The sequence below is a fragment of the Gobio gobio genome (assembly GCF_949357685.1).
Source record: "Gobio gobio genome assembly, chromosome: 10".
NCBI classification, from domain to species: domain Eukaryota; kingdom Metazoa; phylum Chordata; class Actinopteri; order Cypriniformes; family Gobionidae; genus Gobio; species Gobio gobio.
Window position 1 is genome coordinate 7,155,580 of NC_137116.1, and position 22,841 is coordinate 7,178,420.

A 22,841-nucleotide genomic window follows, 5' to 3' on the forward strand; every position below is an offset into this window, starting at 1 on the left:
TTTGATTGTAATATGAGCCTCAGCTGATCTCATTCATAAAAAAACTCCTATTCTCCTCACAAAGACTCGCGACAAATCAACATCCCTCAGGGCTTTTAGTTCAAAAGTGTGCAGATGAGGAGACATATGGATAGATTCTCATATGTCTGTGTCAAATTTCTAAACAGAGGAGTATTTTTTATTCAATACTTCCTCAAAATGCGCAGATGTAGCCTAATCATGAGCGATTGAGTCTCTTACGTGTTGTTTTCAATTCATACTGGCAGCCGGAGGGCGCTCTGTGCACATGTAGTCCATATGGTACAGACAGACGAAGAAGATACCATGTGCCATAATAGAAGTCCATAATAAAAGCTTCCTGAGATCGCGAAACATGCAAATAGAGACATTTGACGATTAAATAAACACACAATCGCGACAATGTATGGTTTGTCTTCAAGCCACTTAGTCTTCAAATGCTCATCCTTGGGCAGATGAAAAAAGTTTGCTTTTGAGTGGCACTTCAGAACACCGCGTCTCGTCGCCATGATGTTTTCTAGTTTTCACTGGCGTCTTGGAGCGCAATAAGTGAGCGTATCGTATTCAAATAACTTGACAAGTTGACGTCATCTAGTCAGAGAAAAAGCTTCGGTCTTCTAACGATTCTTAAAAATGACTCAGAGTCGACTCTTACTTTTGAAAGAAAATAACTATATATACGGTGTACTGTCATATTTCAAAATTTTGAAGGATGTTTTTGTTCACTTAGATCTATGTTACACACTACATGAAAGGTAAATTTCAAAATTCCATGATAGGTGCTCTTTAAATCCTGTTTGAGCTGTCATGTACTCTCTTTTCTCACATGAGAGAAGATTTTAGACACATTTCACCCTGGAATGAATTCTGTCAACATTTACTCACTGAATCCAAGCCTGTATGACTTTCTTTGTTCCAATAAAAAAACTCTTCAAAATATCTCCATTTTGTTTAATGTTCCAGCTGCTCTCTTTCACACAACAGCCAAGTTTCCATCCACTGTTTCCACTGTTTTATTGAGAAAGTGAATAAGCAGTTGGCAGTTTACCGATAAAATGGTGTGCGTAATGACGTCATCCCTAAAAAAATTGTTGCATACGTTTTGTTGTATCGCTAAAAAAAATCTGCCCTTGAGTCGTTTCCATACATAATTTCACGTATATCGCAAATTATATTGTATCTTTTGCATCCCAAATATTTGTTAAATGCAGAGAGTAATGAGACGATTGAAATCGCAGCGTCTGGAACAAGCGGATGGTTTATTGTAATGTAGTCCTGGATCATGTCGCAGGATTGTGTTTGTTTCGGAGCACATTATTTAGCTAGCGAGGCACAGTGTAATGGAGAGTTCACAAAGAATATTTAGTTGACAGATGAAGTGCTGTTTACAAGGTTACATGGGTCAAAAACAACAAAAATATGTTGTTTCTACATTCATTTGGAGATTAAATGTAAATTTATAACGATTAAGGATTTTTTTTTTTAATCGATTGACAACACTAATATATATATATATAAATATAAAAACTATAACAGTATCTCAATTATACTAAAACAACACTAGGGTCTAGAAAGGCGTGGGGGTGAGTAAATTATGATTTTAAATTTTTTTTTTTTTTTCTTTAAACAACCTTTGCCTCAAATCTAGTGTCATAACTGTTCATACCTGTTGATCTGGTCAGGTGTGGCGCTGCAGTCCTCATGTAGAGCACTAGGGGGCGGCGGCGGGTTCTTGGGTGGTCCTCCTAGCGTCATTGTACTTTCTGCTTCCTCTGAAGACCCCTCATCAACTACCTTCACTTCCTGTGGACTGATGTCATCAGGCAGCTCGGTGGCCACCTCCTGTGTGGATGTGACGTCACTTTCAGCCTCTTCTTCCTGTGTATTTTCACCGTCCTGATCTCGCACATTGTGTTCTGTGCTGACTTTAACTTCTACTTCCTTCTCTTCCACAACCGTCTCTTCATTCCTTTCTTCTACGACTTCCTGTTCCGTTTCGATTTCGTCCGTTTCTTCTTCCTTCTTCTCTTCTGCTGGTGAAACGTCTTCCTCCTGCACTTGTGCCAGTCCATCTTCAGGATCTCTGTCTGTCTCCTCCTCTACCTCTCTCTGCCCGTTCACATGTGCCTGAAGTCCAGGCTGTGCATCGCTCTCTCTCTCCTCTTCCTCCTCCTCCTCCTCCTCTTCTTTCTCACTGTGCTCAGGTGAAGATCTCTCAGTCTTAGTGAGGAGCTGCAGCGTGACACTCTGTCATTGGAGGGACAAAAACACTGTGACATTTGTATCTGCAGCATGAAGTGTTTGTGTGTCAGATTCTGAGCACTGAGAGCCAGACCTTGATAGTGCTGACCAGCACTCGGAGAACAGCACTTCCTGTGTAGGTCTCGTTCAGATCAAATTCCCCTCGGAGAGACTGAAACACTCCATTCATCACACGCTTCACCTGGAAACAACCACAGCTGAGCTTAGAAAGAGTGAGATCCATCATGACTATAATGACGCAAACCAAATTAAATGCTTCAAAAATACGGAATCATTTATTTAAATACTTTAAAAATAAAATAATAATAAATAAAAGATTCAGAGCATCTATTAAAGTACTACAAAATTGTTATATTACAGCAGTAATATATTATTATAATACCCAATATAAATCACACAATTACTTCTCATGTAAAATGCAATAATTGTCTTGAGTTCATCAGATTTATTTGATGTATTTTGCCAAAATTACTACAATGCAAGTTGTCGCGCCAGCCATTCAAAAGCTTTTTTAATGGTCTCTTCTGCTCACCGAGGCTGGATTTATTTGATCAGAAATGCAGTAAAAACAGTAATATTGTGAAATATTTTTACAATTTAAAATAAGTGTTTTCTATGTAAATATAAATTAAAATGTAATTTGTTCCTGTGATCAAAGTTGAACTTTCAGCATCATTACTGTCTTCAGTGTCACATGATCCTTCAGAAATCAGTCTAATATGAGGATTTGATGCTCAAGAAACCTTTATGATTATTAACAGTGTTGAAAATAGTTGTGCTGCTTCATATTTTGGTGGAAACTTAAGATCAATTTAATGTGTCCTCGCTGAATAAAAGAATTTCAAAAAAATCTTACTGACCTCAAACTTTTGAACATTAGTGTTTAATAGAAATAGAGGTTAGGTCAATAATATGTTCAGAAATGTACCAGTAAAGCTATTTTTTTATATTTCTTTTTATATAATCAAATATACTTTTTAGTTTTCATCATATTTAGTCAACCTTGTCCTGTTTTAGTTTAGTCAAGTTTTATCCAACTAAATGTCTGAGCATTTTAGTCTAGTTTGTGTCTTTTTTTTTTTTTCTCGTAATGCTGCATAATGGTTAAATTGACAATTACGATGATTTTGCTCAAAATTATAAAATCGCAACGATTGTTGTCATTTGAGAATTTCATCAGATTATTGCACCTATAAGCACAAATCTAGAGAATCTAGTTTCCGGATTTATATAAATTAACACTCTCTACATTAGGAAAACAAGAACAACATTTCTCTCAAAAATTTAAATGGAAAGGAAATTCCTAATAGTAATTCCAATAATTCCAAATCACATCAATATTTTTCTACTAAAACAAGTGCAAATTCAGCAATCACAGTCACGATTCATGTTTGAATTTATTACAGTTCATCACAGGAGGTTTGATCACAGATTTAGTCATGACAGAACAGTGTAGAGCGAGCGCGAGTGTGTGCAAGGTTACCAGATTGCAAAGATTAAGTAAAACACCGGGCAGAAAATGTATAATTTTAAGAGTTAAAGCTCTGATTTTGGGGATTTACATTCTTGAAATCTGGCAACCGCAACAATGAAAGCTTGTAGAGGCTTGTTAAAAACAGTCTGTAATATTTTGTCTCCTTTCTTTTTTCTAAAAAAAATAAAGATTTTCGTAAAGTTTAAATTTTTTAATGACATTTTAGTCTCGTCTTTTTTGTCAACGATATTGCATGTTGATATAGTCACAGTTATCGTTTAATGACGTTGGTGTCATCTCATTATCATCTCGTCTTAGGCCACATCCACACGAAGCCAGAGCTTTCCCTATCCAAAAATGTTTTCCCCTCCTCTCAAGAAATATCTGCGTACACAAGCGATGTAGTATACATGCCAGACCAGTGTGTGGCGGTGTAATTCTGCCACAGAAATACACTAAAAACGGAGAAGAAGAGTTCTGGTGTCAGCTGTGAGTCAAATAAATGTGAAAATGTAACTTGAGTTACTTTTTTCAAAAAGTAACTCAGATATTTTGTTGTCAATTTGAAAAGTAATGCGTTACTTTACTAGTTACTTGAAAAAGTAATATTATTACGTAACTCAAGTTACTTGTAATGCGTTACCCCCAACACTGATTATGAGTGTCAGTATAACACAGATGTAGTTGGAAAGCTCACCTCTCCTGCGGTGTCTGTCTGCTGCTGCTGCTCCGTCAGCTCTGAAACACGCGTCTCCTCCTGCTGCTCCAGCAGCACTGCTCTCTGCTCCAGCGCATGGTACTGAAACACACACAACTACTGTCACTACAGGGCTCGGTATGAGACAGTGAAAACTATATTGTACCCGATAGCAAACCCACCATCTATGAATAAGTGCTGAAGGCACTGCAAAGAGGTTAGCCAATCATTTACAAGTCTTAGAAATAGCAGAAAAAAGACCAGAGAGAGGGTCTCTCTTGAATCCAATACAGAAGTGACTTAACCTGCAATTCATTGACTGGCCACAAGAGACAGGCTCCAAAAGGGAGTCAAATCTGCATCTCCCCCCTCATCCGTTTAAATTATATTAATTCTTTCCACGCCAGTGTTTAAAAAAAAAAATTGCCAGCCAGCGCAACAGTTTTTGACCATTTTCACAATAATTTCATGGCCCCAAGAATATTTTATTGTATGAATATCTGAACATGCAATATGTCAAAAGAAAGAACATACCGTCTAACAAAAAACAACAACCCAGTTTTATTTTAGCTTCATGCATTCTTTTTTAATCAAGTTTCATAAAAAAGCAAAATTGAGCCAAAAGCTGAGAAAATCACGTTTTTGTCAAAGACTACATCCAGATCAGATTCAGAGCGATGATCAAACACAGATGGAGTCCATCAACACCCCAAAGCTTCACAGTCCTAGAGTTCGTCCTGGGTCGACATTTCATTCAGTAACATTAGGCAGTTTTGATTTATATGCGGTTTAATGTTGATGATCACGTTATTTTACATATGCATATGATTGCATATGATTACATATGATATCGCTTGTTTCAGCTTCTTCTTCTCCTGCGTTTTGATCTGGAAATTCTGTACTCTTTCAGAAGATGCGTCATAGCGCCCCATACCGTGTAACAGTGAAAACATGGAAACCCGGAAAATGTTGTGTTTGGCGGGGAAAGAGTTAAGCCTTAAAGTTCTGCATAATTAAGGGCGTGGACACTTGAGTGACAGGTGGATTGCCACTATGGTCGAGCTAGGTGGGTGTGGTTTCAGCAACCAGGAACCTCAGCTCCGCCCACGTCCCACCTCTTTGCCCATTTTCAGTTTTCCGGGAGTGACACTGCCAAGATGGCAACGGCCAGCTACGCCCACTTCAGGCTTCAAAAATGCTCTTCACAAACCCACAGGTGACGTCACGGACACTATGTTCATATTTTTTTACAGTCTATGGTTGTAACTGAGGAGAAGAGGAGCCTGAGGCTCAGCTTGATGTAAAAAATACAAACGAAGGTTAATAAATAAGAAATGGATGGAAACCAGAAACCGGTGGGTGTGGTTTTGCTCTGTGTTTCACCTTCTCTCTCAAGGCCTGTAGCTCTTCTCCCTGGTCCTGCTGCTGTTGCAAACGCTGTTCTTCTGATTCACGGGACTGTTTGAGTGCATTAAACTATGCAGAGGAGAGAAATAAGAGTGTTAGTTGGATTATTAACAAAATACTATATTTTGCAATGTTTGTGAGTTTAAGAAGACTTCTTGCCAAAGTATTATAATTCAGATGTGGACCGCTGAGGAAGTCACTGTGTGAATGTGTGCCTTCATCTACTCTACCATTCAAGATTAAGAATCATTTATGTGTTTGAGAGAAGTAGTGTGTCTGTGTGTGTCTGTGTGTGTGTGTGTGTGTGTGTGTGTGTGAGTGTGTGTGTGTATACCTTCTCCTGCAGTTGTGTGAGTTTGAGCTGCAGTGCGTCTCTGTGCTCTGTGAGTTCAGTCGTCTCTCTCCTCTGCTGTTCACGTGCCGCTGCCAGAGCCTGATCACACTTCACCTGCCACTCCTGCTCCAGATCCGCCTGCAACTGAGACAGCTGCACACAAACACACTCACAGTTACATACCCAGTTAGTGTCAGTAATGGGTCATGATTGATTCTGATTGATTCAGCATGGATTTATTCTTGTCATCATGCATGCAAACACATTTACCTGTTCCGCTGTTGCGTGGTCAGTGCTCGTTCTGGCTTTACGTAATTGGCTCCTGAGGCTGTCCATCTCCTGCTGGCCCGCCCTCCTCACCTCTTCCAGTTCCTCATCGCAGCGCTGTCTCTCTGCCTGCCACTTCCGCTTCCTCTCAGAGATAGTCTGAACACACACAGTTCAACGCACAAGATCATCCAAATGAGGATTCAGTCTTTCAGTCACACACACACACACACACACACACACACACACACACACACACACACACACACACACGTCAATAACTCACTCGTTCCAGATTGTCCTTCTCTGTGTTCATGTCCTGCAGCTCTTCCTCCATGTTGTTGAGTTTGAGCTCCAGTTCCTTCCGTTTCTGCTTCTCCATCTTGTATTGACCCTGCACTCTGTCTGCCGTCTCCTTCATTTCTGAAACACACACATACACACACTTCACCATAAGTCTTAGTCTTGTGTTATGCAACAGTTTCCCACTGCCAATCATTTTTCTGTCCTTAAAGAAAGCAAAAATGGTGCCAACACAAAACATCAAACAAAAAAAAGAATGTGTCCTGGTCATATTTCATCCCAAAACAAAAAAAGAGAAAATAACGAAATTGTGTGTGAGTGTGTGTGTGTGTGTGTACCAAAAATGGTGACAACACAAAACATTTTCATGACAATTAAGCAACAATATTTTAATTCACATTATTGTAATGCGGACAAAAACGCAATGATTTACTTATTTAAATAGTAAATAATTTATACATAATGGTTTATTTGTGTTACTGCCTGTTTTTTTTATTAAATAAAATTTCAGTATTTCAATAAGAATTATATAATGACAGTATATAATGTCAAGCCCTGAGCGTAAATATTCAATTTGTTTAACATTCTATTAATTCGATACATGATGTCTGTGTTTCTTTGTCAAAAACACTGACTGTACACACACTGTGTGGTATTGGTTGTTGGTATTGGAGCATTATAATGAGTACGAGTACAAGTACACAAGCGTAGTATTGGGCTCGATTCCGATACTGGTACCCGTACATCCCTACTAGAAGCGAAGTGATTTACAGAAGACCCTGTTTCACTCATGGTTAGCAGACGTTCCGCTCACCCTGTATCTGAGCCTCCAGCACTGTGATCTGTGTGCCAAACTGCTGGCCGTCCTGTAGGGCCGTGTTGAGTTTGGTCTGCAGTGCCATGGCCTTCTGCTGCTGCGAGCTTAACTCCAGCTGAAGCTCTGACACGCGCGCCGTGGAGGACGCCAACTCCTCTGTCAAGCGTGCCTTCAGAGACATGCAGAGAGACTGACATTAAACCAGCTTAATCACAACTGATGATACAGCAGGACGACTCAGGTGAAATGATGATGGGACTATAATGGAAAGACAAAAAAAATGATACAAGGAAATGAGAGCAGTGTCAAGAAGAGAAAATATGGTGGTAGAACTATCTACCCCTGCTGAGAGCTGAATGCTGATTGGTTAATGAGTGGTGCCTGTTCAAACAAAAAGTGAAATGAGAAATGGGAAATGCTTCATTTAACACAAATGATGGGGAAAGAGTGTGTGAAGACTATGGAAAAATGGATGAGGCGGGACAGCGCTTTTGCTCACCTGATCCCAACTCAATTCCAGTGGCAGTGCATGCTGGGAAAAGAGAGCAGTCACCACTAAAGGCTCTCAGCCAATCAGAGTAGCGTTAATTAACCAATCAGAGCAGAGATACATGGCTTAGAAGGAAAGTGTTAACAGTAGAGATATCTACGAGTTGTCATTGCGTTAGGAGCATTAGATTTTTCTGTAATGTTAGTGGAGAATGTGCAAAAAGAGTGATTTTGTGCTAAAAACAAAATGAAACAGCCGACTGTGGCATATTAGCACAATAAAAACAGCAAAGCTCCCTGCTTCATTCCACAGTAACATTAATAAAACTTTAATACATTAGCTCCTCCATGAACATGATTTCTGCCACGAGTCCCGTCGGATTGCTTTCCATCGGCCACACATTCATGGCATCATCAAGCCATGCCTTTGTTATTGTTTTGAATAAGCAACTTCTAGCGGCAAAACTTACATACTGTGCTTTTAATACTGCACCATGAAGGCCGTTCCAAATGGTTGGGAGTGACGTTGTGCTGCCTTCTAAGACACCTCGTTTAAGCCAAAAACTAAAACCCAAGGTATACTTCACTTTGTATGTGAACGCTTAGCATATAGCTGAACACGTAGCCTTTTTAAGTATACTCCATTTGATAGCATGCATAAATACAGTCACATGTGCACTACAAATTTCCATCCTTGTTCAGAGTCTGCGCTATTTCTCTCTAGAAGTTATGAGCGATAAAAACATCTTTACTCTTGTTTAAAGGTCCCATGGCATGGCATTTTTCTATTATTTTATAATGTTTCTGAGCTGTACTTATATTGTTAGTATGACTTTTACATCATAAAATGTCATAATTTAGAAATAAAAGGCATTTTTTCTCTACTGCTGTTTGCCCTGTGGCTTGAATGCCCTGCTTCAAGAGGCGTGTCTGCTGTGAGACTTCAGTAAAAACACCCACTGTTGTGATTGGCTGACATCTTTGCATTTTATATGAGCGGAGGGGGCGTGGTTTAACGAGGCACGAGCAGGCACGAGTCTGCCAGGGAGACGCATGGACCTGTGTTCACTTCACATCAGTTCTCAGCATGTCTGAACTGTTTTAGTTACAGCATATACTTTAGGTTATTAGTCTATTTCTAGTCGGAGGGACTGTCACTCATGTCAGAAAGTTAGTAACTTTAGTAAATTATGGATCAGCGCTGACTGGAGACGCGAACCGTTTAGAACGATTCAGTCCGATTTGGTGAACTGATTCGGTTCACTAAAAAGAACTGGTTCAAAAGAAAGATCGTTCGCGAACCGGACATCACTAATGTATCAGAGACTGAGCTCAGCGATTGCTAACAAAGTTATTTATAGTAACTACTGAGTTATGAGAGCGCTGTCAGTCAGCGCGAGTTTATTGTGTTTGTATCTGAGAGTTCTGAATAAACAGTCACACCGAGTCCGTCTCTTCATCATTATTCTACCAACTTTGTAACACATGCAAAGTACCATTACAGCTGTCGAGATGAACGAGTTAAAAGTAAGTGTTGATAATAGCATTATTTTTAAAATAAAATAAAAGCGTCAGTGACGCGCGTTGAGTACACAGCGCAAACAAAGACACAACAGCAGTAATCGAATGTAATCCAGTTTATTGTGGGGAAAGCTGGCTAGCCCGGATATGCTCACCCTTACCCCCCTTCTGCTTAATCTCACGCCGCGTTTGGTGCCTCCGCTGTGGGCCAGATGCAGTACTGGGGGTCGGGGATGTTGAAGGCCGAGCTTCGGCGTGTGTGAGGTTTATCTCTGCTGATGTTGAGCAGAAACTCATGACTGTATGCACATTTTAGAACCGATAGACGCGACGAGGACGTACAAAAACACTGACTCACAAGATATAAAACACGAAAACACCGTTCTGTCGGGAGAGAGAGAAGCCGCTGAGTGTGCACGACTAATAAATAATTAGCTACACATCAGAAATCACTGATCACAGATCAGAAGGAACTGAAAAAAGACTTCTGTTTTCATTTGTACATCCAAACACTGAGAAACTGCCAGCGTTCACTCGTTCACAAGCAATGATGCAATGATCTCTCGAGCGTTTGCATGGGCGTGGCAGATTCTCTGGGCGGAGGAAAGGGAGGAAACCGCTCCTGCTTGGACGTCAAACCAGGCGACTTCAGGATTGGCTGGTCTGGCCTGTCATTTTCTCAAAGGCAGAGAAAGACAGCCAGAACTCGGGTTTACACCGATCAACATTTCTATCCACTTGGGGACAATATTCAGGCTAGGGGAACTCATATTAATGTTGAAAAACCTCATAAAATGAAAATTTCATGCCATGGGACCTTTAAACTAGAGTTGTGAGTATCTCTAAGCTACCTCACAGAAGCACTCGGCAACATGGCCGTCTGTTGTTGTTCCATCTCATCTGTTCTGTTCGAGTGACTACGAGTCGGAAGAAGCCCTGTATTACGGTGTTGGTGTGATGGCGCTGCATCGGTGGTTGTGACTTTGATGAGCATTTCCTGCTGTTCTAATACAGCCTAAAAGAGCCTAGTGCACACTGCAGACTGCACTAAAGCCCGCCAGCTGTGCCACAGCCATTTCCCTGGTGCATTTCAGCACTGAAAGAGCTTATTTCCCTAAAAGAGCAAGCATGGGTGTTAGGGATGTGACGGAGAGGAAATTTTCCCACCAATTAATTAACGTGTGACAACACCGGTAATACCGGTATCACCGGCAGGGGCTTTTAAATCACTAATTCTATCTAAACGAAAGTAACATGTACACGACCGCTCGGGCTTTCATAACGCAACTGAAAACGCGCCAGTGGGCACACACCGAGAATGACAGCTCGTCTGTAAATGCACGCTCTGTGAGGCCATGGGTGCGTCTCAATCAATCAACTCCCTAGTTCAGTAGTCAGGGCACTGATCAGGCACTGATCGGTCGATGATTGAGATGCACGGCATGAATGAATGACATTTCGTCCGCAAAGCCTTGTTTATACACGAATAAAAATGACGTCATCGCCGAGTGCCAAGCGGACGAGGCGCACGCGCAGTCAGCGGAGCCAGAGGAAAGTAAACAAGGCATGCGCGCTCTGTGTGGCCGTGCACATTTTACTTTCGGTTTTGAATTGGCGCCAATTCGGTGGCAGGTTGCTTGAAATGTGGGTTCATTAGCTTATCATTTTTAATGAAAAACACAACAACAAAAACAAATGACAAACTCCCTTAAATAGGCGCTTTTACATTTCGCTTTGAAACTCCGTCAGCTCCTGTCACTCATGATGAATGAAATCTGATGAATGACTACTGCCCAGACTCACGGTCGGTCGGATCATGCTTAATTAAGCAGACACGTTCAGTTTTTATTTGTATTGTCTGTTCTCTAACTGAACTAAATTATTTTATTACTATAAAAAAAATCAAAACGACGGTGAGGGCGGTGCCACAGTGAGCAAGTGATGTATCCGGTGTTGAGTCCGAACACCGGTAACACCGGCAACACCGACTATCGCTACGATAGCCTAGTGGGTGTCACACCTTTTTAAAGGCGTTATTCCACACGTGAATTTCCAGATGCAATCGTTCATGTCCTCTTCTGACGGCCACGATCGCAGTCTCACATACCTGGACATAAGCATGCCGAGACAGCATTTGTGGGTGGTTCATGTTTTCACATGAGAACATTACCACGTCGGCATGCTAGTTGCGACTTTTCTTTTTCTGGAAAGTTTGAGTCCCCTCTGCTGTTGACCAGCCGCCACTTGTGTGTAAAAGCACAGGAGCGGGTCTGCTTGACACTTTGGGAGATCGAGGATCTCAGCGAGAGATTATCCTGCCCAGCAGTTCTCAGCAGTCCAGAAGCAGGCTGAGGCAATCAAGAGCCAGCTCCAACATGCTACCAGGCCATCGTGAGCTGCCCCTTTGCCTGCTCATCGGCAAGGGCGTCCCCTGTTCCCCTGCGGTAAAATTCTTTTTTTTTTAAAAGACCTCCGGTGTCAGCTCAGCCATCAACCAAACCCAACTGTGGAGCCAGGTAAGTGTTGCACCACACTCCGGGATGCTGTGCCTTCTGGGTCAGGTCCCTGCACTCTACCTCGCTGCCTCACTGCAGGAATATCTGTGGTCCCTCTAACCCCGCTTGTACAGTCTCTGGGGGCCTGGATAGCGCTCTCCAGTAGGGATGTGACGGTGAGGAAATTTTCCCACCGGTTAATTGATGTGTGACAACACCGGTAATACCGGTATCACCGGCGGAGGCTTTTAAATCACTAATTCTATCTAACCGAAAGTAACATACACACGACCGGTCTGAACTGAAAATGCGCCAGTGTTGCGTATTCACACACCGTGAATGACAGCTCGTCTGTAAATGCGCGCTATGTGAGGCCATGGGTGCGTCTCAATCAGTTCCTAGTTCAGTAATCAGGGCACTGATCAAGCATTGATCAAGCATTGATCAGTCTATGATTGAGATGCACGCCATGAATGAAAAACCGTTCGTCTGTAAAGCCTCGTTTATACTCGACGCGCCCGCACGAGCGCCCGCAGTCAGCGTAGCGCGGAGGCTCACACTGCGGAGCCAGGCGAAAGTAAACAATGCGCGCTCTGTGCGGCCGTGCACATTTTACTTACTTTACTTTCGTTTTGAATAAGCGCCAATTCGGCTGCGGGTTGCTTGAATTATGGGTTCATTAGCCTATAATTTTTAATGAAAAACACAACAACAAAACAAATGACAAACTCCCTTAAATAGGCGCTTTTGCGTTTCGCTTTGAAATCAAATCTTCCGCGATCATCTCCGTCAGCTCCTCACTCTTAAATCTGATGAATGACTCCTGCCACTGCCGAGACTCACGGTCGGATCCTGCTTTATTAAGCAGATACATTCAGTTTTTATTTGTATTGTCTGTTCTCTAACTGAACTAAATTATTTTATTACTATAAAAACATAAAAAAGACGGTGGGCTGTGCCACGGTGGGCAAGTGATATAACCGGTGTTGAGTCTGGACACCGGTAACACCGGCAACACCGACTATCGTAGCAAGCCTACTCTCCAGCCCGTCTTGCTGGCTCATCGGACCATCAGACTCGGCTATGCGATTCAGTTCGCCTGGCATCCCCCCAACTTCAGGGGCATTTGGTTCATCTCAGTGCTGAGCAAGGTAGATGGTAAATCTGTGGGAAAGCACGACCTGATCATCACTTTCCTGAGGGGTGCGAGGGAGGCTAAATCCTCCTCGCCCTTACCCCGTACCCTCTTGGGATCTCTCATTGGTGCTAACAGCATTACAGAGAGCTCCCTTTAAACCATTGCAGTCAACTGAGCTGAAAACTGACTGTGCTGGCTTCCATCAAGAGTGGAGGGGGGAGGAGGGAGACCTAGCCCTCACTTTGCTCTGTCCCATTCACGCATTGTGCCTTTACGTGGACCGAATGCAGAGCTTCAGGACCTCAGACGAGCTCTTTGTCTGGCTGTCTCCAAGCAGAGGCTGGCCCACTGGATAGTGGATGCCATCGTCTTGGCGTACCAGACCCAAGGCAAGCCTCACCCCCTTGGGTTGAGAGCTCATTGGGCACTGGAGCACGGCGCCTCGCTGTCAGATATATTGCGGGCTGGGCGACACCCAACACGTTTGGTAGATTTTATAATCATCGTGTAGAGCCGGTATCTTCCCGTGCACTCTCCTCAAGTAGCCAGTAACACCGGAGACCCGCTCGGTGTCTCGCTTGCTGTGCCATTGCAAGGACCGGATATGTGTGCTTATCTTGCTCCTAAGTTGAGTTTTCCTTGTCTTGCACATCTGCAAGATGAGTGTATAGATAATGTGCAGTAAGAAAAATCTGTGTGTGTGTGTGTGTGTGTGTACAGTACGTGTCCCTAAGATACACTAAGGTACGCGTGAAAACAATGTATACTATTTTACTGAATACTTGAATATTAAAGTATCCCATCCTTAGCGCTATCTTTATGTTGTGTGGAGTTGCTGCCTATGAAGAGCACTTCTGGTCAGTCACTTCCATCATGATTACAATGCCTTAGAAGGTAGCACCCTATGTAGGCGGTATACAGCATGGTTCTGGACAAGAGCTGTTCTGGTGTTATAGTGTGTGTGTAATGTATTGGACTGTTTAACAGTGTTACCTTGTCTTGTTCTGCCTGCAGTATTCTGGTCTGATTCTGTTCACTGCTGTTCTTCAGAGAGTCGGTTCTCTGCTCCATCATCAGATTACTCTGCTCCACGTACCTACACAAGCACAAACTCCCCTTGAGTCAAAGCACACAGTGTTATTTTGACATTTTTATCCATTTCTATTGACTGTGTTCGTTAAAACAGGAAAAGGAGAGAGTGCAAGCTTTGCAAGCTTAATTAACTAACTTACTTCTAAGGCTGCATGATACTGGGAAAAATTACATTGCAATATTTTGTTTTTCTGCTATATACAGTAGTGGCCAAAAATGACGTTTGTTTTTAATGACCCTACAAGTTCAATTAAAACCATCAAAATATAAGTAAAATATTTTAGATATATTTTAAATATTTGGTTACACTTTATTTTAAGGTGTCATTGTTACAGTGTAATTACATATTTAAGTACTGAGTAATATTAATCAACGTGTACTTACTATTGGTTTGGGTAGGATTAAGGTTTGATTTAGGGTTAGTTGTGTGTAATTATGCATAATTTACTATTATTACTATGGTAAGTACATGTAACATATGTAACAATGCCACTGTAAAATAAAGTGTTACCCAATATTTTAAATATGTGGGAAGAACAAAACACTAAACTTGGTTCTCGACAAAATGGTTTTCATTTACAGGTTTACATTTACTATAAAAAAAAATGCATTTAAAACTAAAATCTCACAGGAAAGTGCATACATTGACTACAATATCAGTTATTAATATTTTGTTGTTTTTTTGCATGCGTTCATAATTTCTTTGTATGACAGCCTGGATAAAAATGATGTTTCATTGCGTTTTCACAAATAAAACAATTGACTCAAAGTACGCAATATGCTTATTTTTAATAATCTGAATAAACTGTATTTCATTCAATCTTAGCCTTTGTGGTTTGATAAATCACAATATCGATTTTATAAATGTTGATGATTAAATCACCAACATTTACCATGGATTTACTATAGTAACACGAACTGTAACCATGGTATTGTGGCAAAAATGTGGGATATTCATACTGAACTTTTTTATATTATTAGTGCAGGCATGCATTAAATGTATTAAAGTAGTAAAGTAATATAATAACAGTATTATTTTTTATTAAGCTATAGCAGTTTTTGAGCATTTTAATTTATACTAAATGCATTTTAGGCTACTGTTTTATGGTTAAAAAATACCATAGAATCGATATAGTTTTACCATGGTTATGAGGTGCCATGCAGGGTTTTACCTGTGGTTATCGTGATCTACAAATGTATGATACTATGGAACGCAAATTTTAATAAGAGTAGAGTAACTCAGTCAGCATATTTATATTTTTCCCTATAAAAATGACTGTTTTAGTCTGATATATTGTGCAGCGCTATTTTTAAGCCAGAACATTCCTTTATTGAAGGATGGAAGATCCTAAAAATATAATACAAAAAGGAAAGATGCCAAATACAATGTCTGACCTCTGGTTCTGATTGATGAGCTCGCTGATCTTGCGGTTCTGTTCCTCTATGCGTGAGCTTTTGTCAAACACCTCTTTCTTCAGACACTCATTCTCCTGAATAAATGATAGGTGGGTTCATTGAGTACTGAGAACCGAGAATGAAGGTTCGATTGACCAATCACTGCATATTACCTGTATGATTCTCTGAATGTTGTGCATGATCATGGCTGTTTCCATGGACACGTTCGATAAGCCCATCGAAACGCTGCCTTGCTTTTGTAGGTCATCGATCTGAAAAAGTAGAGCGATTTCTCAAAAGGTTGTTCAAGTTAATAAATGTAGTTTCTTACAAATATCTGCTAATTATGTATCAACCTTTGAGGACAAGTGGTCCAGTTTGTCTGTCACTTTCCCAACAGCCATTCGGATTTCAGTGTTGTGTTGTCGAGCCTCTGTCATCAAGAAGGATGTGACATCACTAGATCCTTAAAGAGACAGGCTTCATTTAAAATCCCAACCTTAACTACATGAATGTATGGACATCTGCAGCTGATGAACTACAAACAAATGCAATATTGTACAGATTTTGTAGTGATTTTTACCTTGGTAAGGCACGGTCTGTGTCGGGTACATCTGGCTTACAGGCTGCAAAGAGGAAGTCACAGTCAACAGATGTTTATTACATTTACATTTACATGTAGTCATTTAGCAGACGCTTTTATCCAAATCGACTTACAAATGAGAGCAATAGAAGCAACTAGAACAGTCAAGTGCAACAGTATGCAAGTGCAGTAACAAGTCTCAGTTAATCTAGCACAGAACACACAGGACAGAAGTTTTTTTTTTTTTTTTTTAATTAGACAGACAGAAAATGAATAGACCTTTATTACTTAAAGGTCTAATGCTATTCCATGCATTCTGACGTATTTACACTGTTAAAGAGTTGATTATCATGCTAAACACTGCCAAAATTGCAAAAAACAAGTTGAACATATGAAGGCGTATTTCTGTGCAAATACACTCCAGGATTCGAACAAGTTTCGGCAAGTTTTTTTTGAGTATGACCCTGTATGATCACAAAGAGTGGGATTGCATGGGCACTTCTCCTGGATGAGCTCACACACACACACACACACACACACACACACACACACACATCAACCAGAGCGAGAGCAAGAGCGCGTCCATCAACAAGCTTCGTTCAGGTTACGGGAGGTTACGGGAGCAGTACGGGAGCTGTCGGCAGCACTGGTATTTTGTTTTTAGACCACTAAAATCAATAATGTCATTAAAGAAGTGTGTTTTTGGTTGTGAGGGAAAGATAACCTTGTTCAGCTTCCCAAATAACCCAGTGTTAAGGAAACAGTGGATGCAGTTTGTTTTCCCAGAGTGCTGCAAGTGTGTGTGTTTGTTCCCGGTCACGAGTTGAAACCACAGGCGGTGAGTGAAACTGCATCAAATGTCTGTTTCACAGGCTATCTGTGTAAGTGCATATAATGTAAACAACACAAACGTATAGTGAATTGAAAGTTATCCAGGGATAATGGAATGATGTATTGTGTGTGTGTGTGTGTGACTCTTAGCTCCGCCCACTGCACGCCTCCAACAGCTCGGCTGTTTGTGGAAAGAATCGATACAGTGTATCGGTCTTTTATAAATATGATAAAACTAAAGACTCTTGGGAGATATGAAGGATGCAATACTACTCTTTAGTACTCAAGATTAACATGAGAATGGCAGAAACTGTGTGTATTATGACCGCTTTAAAGGTTTAAATCTGGGCACTAACTAAAAGTATGAGCATTAATAACAGAGATGCTGGCCTTAGAAAAAACAGACAATAATAAATGTTAACGTTATCAATCTTGTTATTAAAGTTATAAAAATATGTAACTGATCCGTCCCTCCAGGATTTCGCGATTCTGCAGCCGTAGAATTTAGAGCAAAATCAAGACAGCTTTATATATATATGTATATATAAATAATACTAAATATAATTTATATTTGTCCTCATAAAAGGTCTTCATCAAAATGAATACATTATTTTAATGGACTTTTTCATTATTTCAAGTGAACGCAATCACTAGTAGGGCTGCAGATTACATTGTTTTACCATCGATATCGCATGTGCGATGTCAAGTACAGGGATCGTAGTTGATCCATACAGACCAGGCCCCACGTTTCGAAACGCACATGATTCTCGAACTGATTCCAAAGTTTAACCATCTTAGAGCATCAGTTGAAACATTTAAGTGATTTTAAACCATTCTTGTGCAAGAACACGTGAAAGAGAACTCAATTGGAACCTTGCACGCTGTTTTCTGTGCGAACATGTATATTTCTTCCGCATTTGTGTTTGAACGGACATGCAAAATGACGTCAAAATGCCGTCTTGGTGAGTATCCTTGTAAACACAGTTGCTTATGGCTTACAATTGAGAAAGAAAAAGGATGCGTATCATTATATTGGATCTGTGCATTTTGTCTTAGATGGCAGCAGGTTTAGTAGGCTACTGTCACTTTGTGTCATTAATGTTAATATTAATGATTAATTCTTTCCTTATAGAGCCATTCAATTAATTTGGTGTAGTTGTTTTCATATCACAATATATATAGCAGAAAAACAAAATATCACTCTTTTAAATATCACTGTCTTTAACACAACACTATATTTTTTACAAATGATGACATTTACGCATGATATTTTTTTCCAATATCATGCAGCCCTAATCACTAGCTATATTTCCATCCAACTATTTTTATGCAAATGTTGGTATATTGCATAGAAAAGAAAAATGCTGGATGGAAATGGCAGTGCATAAGTTCTAAAAATGTGCATATCATTTGGTTTAATTCCCTCCAGAAGCGTCTCACACAATTGAGTTCACAAACACCAGCATCCCAACGCAAGAGAACATGACAGTGTTTATTGCGTTTCGTCAGCCGCTCTGAGGCGCAACTCATTTAAGATGGAGGGAAAAAGAGCCCAATTGCAACAACTTCCATTTTTATTACAGATATTTTCCCAGGAAGTGATAATTTTGTTCTCTTGAACACTTGGGGCGAAAATGCTGTTTTATCAGAAATGTTTTATGCGATATCCCAATTTTGTGAGTTAAATTTGCAACTTTAGATACACATGATAACTACTGATAATACTATTATATATTATTACAACATAACAATAGACAGTAAATTTAACTGAAAATGCGGTTGTGTAAACGGCCACTGAGTGATTATTGCAGCGAAGTATAATGATGACTATTTATTTAATTGTACTCTTATTGGCACTAACACTAATTACATACGTACATCATGATTACTGCTGGGTTTTCAATGCAATCAACACACAAAGCGCAGCAAAAGTCGCTGCAATATTTGTGAACATACGAAGCAAATTCAGTCATTTTAGACTGCATAAATGATAAAAAAAAAAAAGTCCTGTGAAATCCTGGTGGGATTGACTGAGGAAGTTACCCAGCAATAGGGAATTACCTGAAATGCATGTACGACTCCCGGCATCATGGGCTGTGGATTGGCTGTTGCCATGGAAACAGGTAGAAGGGCCGAAGCTGGAATGGAAAGCACACATATGACAGTATAACAGCATTTAACTGAGAATTAAGCCACTGGCCTTCATAAGAATATGGTGTGATAGATGAGTGTTACCATGCACTGAAGGCGGAGGGGCGGAGGACATGTGTACAGGCTGTGGCGACGGTGCACTGCTGCGTTCCTTGCGTCTGGACACACTCGGGTCCTACAGCAATAACAGGATCATCTTTAAACATTCACTTATGCGCTCTCTGACATTTATACTTTATATTAAAAGGCAAAACACAGATTATAGTGCCAGATATTTTTTGTTTGACACTTTGTGCTGTTGTCTGTATAGGAGACGGTGTAAAGCCGCCTCAGTCTTGCCTCGAGTTCAGAGTCGCTGGAGTCTGGCTGTGAGGGTGATGAGGCTGGGCCGGCGATGAAGGGCAGCATTGGCTGGCCCATTTTGGCCATGCGTGAGATCAGTTTAGCTTTAGTGGCATCAGGATTCTGAAGACAAAAACATGTCAACACATTTATTATACAGGGTTTATTATAAGGGATGCATTGATATTAAAATTCTATTCGATAATTATTTACTGATTACTAATAAAGTGCTTATAATAAAAAAAAGTCTATACAATTTTGTTACAAAAAAAGAATGCAAGTGAATTTCAGCATCAAAACAATATAATTGACGACTATGAATGATGGATATTCATTCTGAGATTTGCTAAAGATTACATTTAACAGTGTTATTTAAATGATAAGAGTTAATAAAAATATTAACTAAAATTCTAAAGTTTGGGGTTAACGTTTTCGAGTTTCTTTTGATCACCAAGCCTTTTATTTGATCAAAAATACAGTAAAAATTGTGAAATATTATTACAATTTAAAACAGCTGTTTTCTATGTGAATGTATAATAAAATGTCATTTATTCCTGTGATCAAAGCTGAATTTTCAGCATCATTACTCCAGTCATCAGTGTCACATGATCCTTCAGAAATCATTCTGATATGATGATTTATTTTCAATGTTGGAAACAGGTGTGCTGCTTCATATTTTTTGTGGAAGCCGGATACATGTTTCTTCAAGATTGTTTGAAAGTTCAAAAGAACAGCATTTATTTGAAATGGGAATCTTTTGTAACATTATAAATCTCTTTACTCTCACTTTTGATCAATATGATGCATGCTTGCTGAATAAAAGTATTATTTTGTTTAAAAAAAAAAAAAAAAAAACTTACCCCAAACTTTGAACTATGGTGTCTAATGATAGATGACAAATGTAAAAATAGGAGCACTTAGCTTGAATAATAATAAATAAAAAAACAGGGTATATGCAAAACATTAGTATTGATCTGATAACTTTGGCCTTTTATTTTATATTTAAAGGGGGAAAGTATCTGGAAATTTTGCATGCTAGATTAGAACTCGCAATGCCCACATGAACACTTCAAGCTCAATGTGTCTTGTGCACTAACCTCTAAGCCCCAATAAAAACTGCATTACAAAAAAGCTAAAAACATATATGTGATACACCTAAAAAGAACCAAAACTTACACTCAGCTGTTCACTGAGGGAGTTGGATTTTGCTCGAAGAGGCGGTTCACTGTAATCAAAGAAGAAACAAGGCAAACAGAGAACCTCAATCAAACACTATTAATATAAACAATAATCTACTGTCAGGCTCCAGCAAGAGGCCAGAGGGCTCACCTGGGTTTGCTGGTTTGTGGGGCCGAGCTGAGGGGCTGGTTCAGCTCAGAGGGGCCCAGACTCTCAACGCTGGGAGCAGGAGACGGAGCCGCCGAATCTCTTGAGCTTCCATCCTTTGCAAACTTAACCTGCACATGCATCAAGGGAGAAAACATATTTGAAGTTATATCACAAAGTATATACTGGGTCCGAGGATGTGAAAGGACATACTTTTGAGTATGTATTAAAGGGGTCCTCTTATTATGCTTTTTTACATTTTCATCTTTCTTTAGTGTGTAATGCAAACAGCAAGTTTGAGCCAGAAAAACTTTGCAAAGTCCCTCCAGCAGGAGTTCTTCTCTATATCAGTGTCAGTGTTTCTGAACTACCTGAAACATTATAGTCTTGAGTTTTCTTCCGGGAACCAACACATCACAATATTCGTCATTTAAATCATTAATATGCAGAATAAAGGGGCGGGGCCTGGTTGAGTTAGTAGTGTGTTGAAACTGGTGGTTATGGTAAGGGGCGGGACATTTCCCAAAACGCACTGGAAGCGCTTGACCAATCACAACACACTGCTCCAGCAGACCAATCAGAGCACAGCGTGCTTTTCAGAAGGAGAGGCTTCACAGAGACAGGAATTAAACAGAGTAGAGGTCGACCGATTCATCGGTTTTGCCGTTTATATTGACAAGTGAGGCTGCGCAATGCACGGAAAGCACACGCTGCACAGAGAGCGCTGACACATTAGATGCACGCTTAAAACACAGACAGAGAAAAGGTATGAATACAGAACACTTCAGTACATATTGCCAAATCATAATAAAGTAATTCAATTGTTGACTAGATGCTGCATTAGCAGGGAAAGAACGGCATTATGTACTGTACGGGAAGCTAACATTAGCATTACCTCAAGCAGTTAAAACAATGGCTGAATCCCAAATCGCCCCCTATACCCTCAAATAGGGCATTATTTGAAGGGACAGCCATTTGTAGTGGTGTCCGAAACCGTAGTGGACGTTATTGAGTGCACTCATTCAATCCCACACATCACCGCAATAACGAGTGTACAGCCAATGTACACACAGCGGCTGTATGAATTCACTCTCTCCTTCAAGTGAACTGTAATAGTGAGCTAACGTAGGGAATAGTGAATGAGGTTTTAGGTGGCGATTTCGGATTCAGCCATAGTAACAATTAGTGACGTGAGAAATCGAACTGTATCGTCATGCAGCCGCCAGTCAGATAATATCTTTGAGTAGATAATCGCTGTGTTCTAAAAAAGCTGACTGTTTGGATGTATATGAAATGGTAACAATGTTACAAATGGAATCTTATTGTAAAGTAAGGTCAATAAATGCTGTAGAAGTATTGTATACATTTTGAAATTGAGTTTAAATTTTTATTTAATGCACAATGAACTAACATGAATGATCAGAGTGCAATTGTATTGCTCAAATATTAATACATGCTGTAAATGTATATTGCATAATGCATATCGTTCATGTAAGCTGGTTAATACATCCATGTTAACAAACAGGACTTGCAAAGTGTTACCTATAATATGTACATGTTTCTAGGTTAGAGCTAAAGAAACATTTATTTATAATATTTTAATGTTTAAATTATTTTCGGTAAAAAAAATTATCTTAGAACTTCTCATTTTAATATATTCATACTTACATATGCATTTCATTTAGCACAGTTTCATGGGTTCAGCACTGTTTTACTTATACTAGAATGATAAGGTTTTATTTATTTATTTATTTTTATCCAGCATCCATTTTAAAAACTATCGTTTGATTAATCGGTTATCGGCAAGTGCGGTCCAACCTAGTTATCAGTATCGGTAAAATCCACTATCGGTCGACCTCTAAAACAAAGCATTACTGACTGGGAACAGAGTTTGAAAAA

General features: G+C 40.0%; 1 protein-coding gene across 5 annotated transcripts in view; it reads right to left on the reverse strand.

Moving 5' to 3' along the window:
- The window catches only part of fkbp15b (FKBP prolyl isomerase family member 15b), a 36,237-nt gene that overhangs the window by 4,945 nt on the left and 8,451 nt on the right, over positions 1–22,841 (reverse strand). For all 5 annotated transcript variants that reach the window (XM_079828040.1, XM_079828039.1, XM_079828041.1 and 2 more), the window contains 18 exons: positions 20,946–21,073; positions 20,793–20,841; positions 19,614–19,739; positions 19,359–19,449; positions 19,185–19,261; positions 16,293–16,335; positions 16,066–16,175; positions 15,883–15,981; positions 15,710–15,804; positions 14,216–14,318; positions 7,577–7,748; positions 6,746–6,882; positions 6,463–6,618; positions 6,193–6,345; positions 5,835–5,927; positions 4,452–4,553; positions 2,354–2,461; positions 1,685–2,265 (listed from right to left, as the gene is read on the reverse strand). In XM_079828040.1, coding sequence (XP_079684166.1) covers positions 1,685–2,265; positions 2,354–2,461; positions 4,452–4,553; positions 5,835–5,927; positions 6,193–6,345; positions 6,463–6,618; positions 6,746–6,882; positions 7,577–7,748; positions 14,216–14,318; positions 15,710–15,804; positions 15,883–15,981; positions 16,066–16,175; positions 16,293–16,335; positions 19,185–19,261; positions 19,359–19,449; positions 19,614–19,739; positions 20,793–20,841; positions 20,946–21,073 — 2,423 coding nt within the window. The remainder of the gene's footprint in view (positions 1–1,684; positions 2,266–2,353; positions 2,462–4,451; positions 4,554–5,834; positions 5,928–6,192; positions 6,346–6,462; positions 6,619–6,745; positions 6,883–7,576; positions 7,749–14,215; positions 14,319–15,709; positions 15,805–15,882; positions 15,982–16,065; positions 16,176–16,292; positions 16,336–19,184; positions 19,262–19,358; positions 19,450–19,613; positions 19,740–20,792; positions 20,842–20,945; positions 21,074–22,841) is intronic.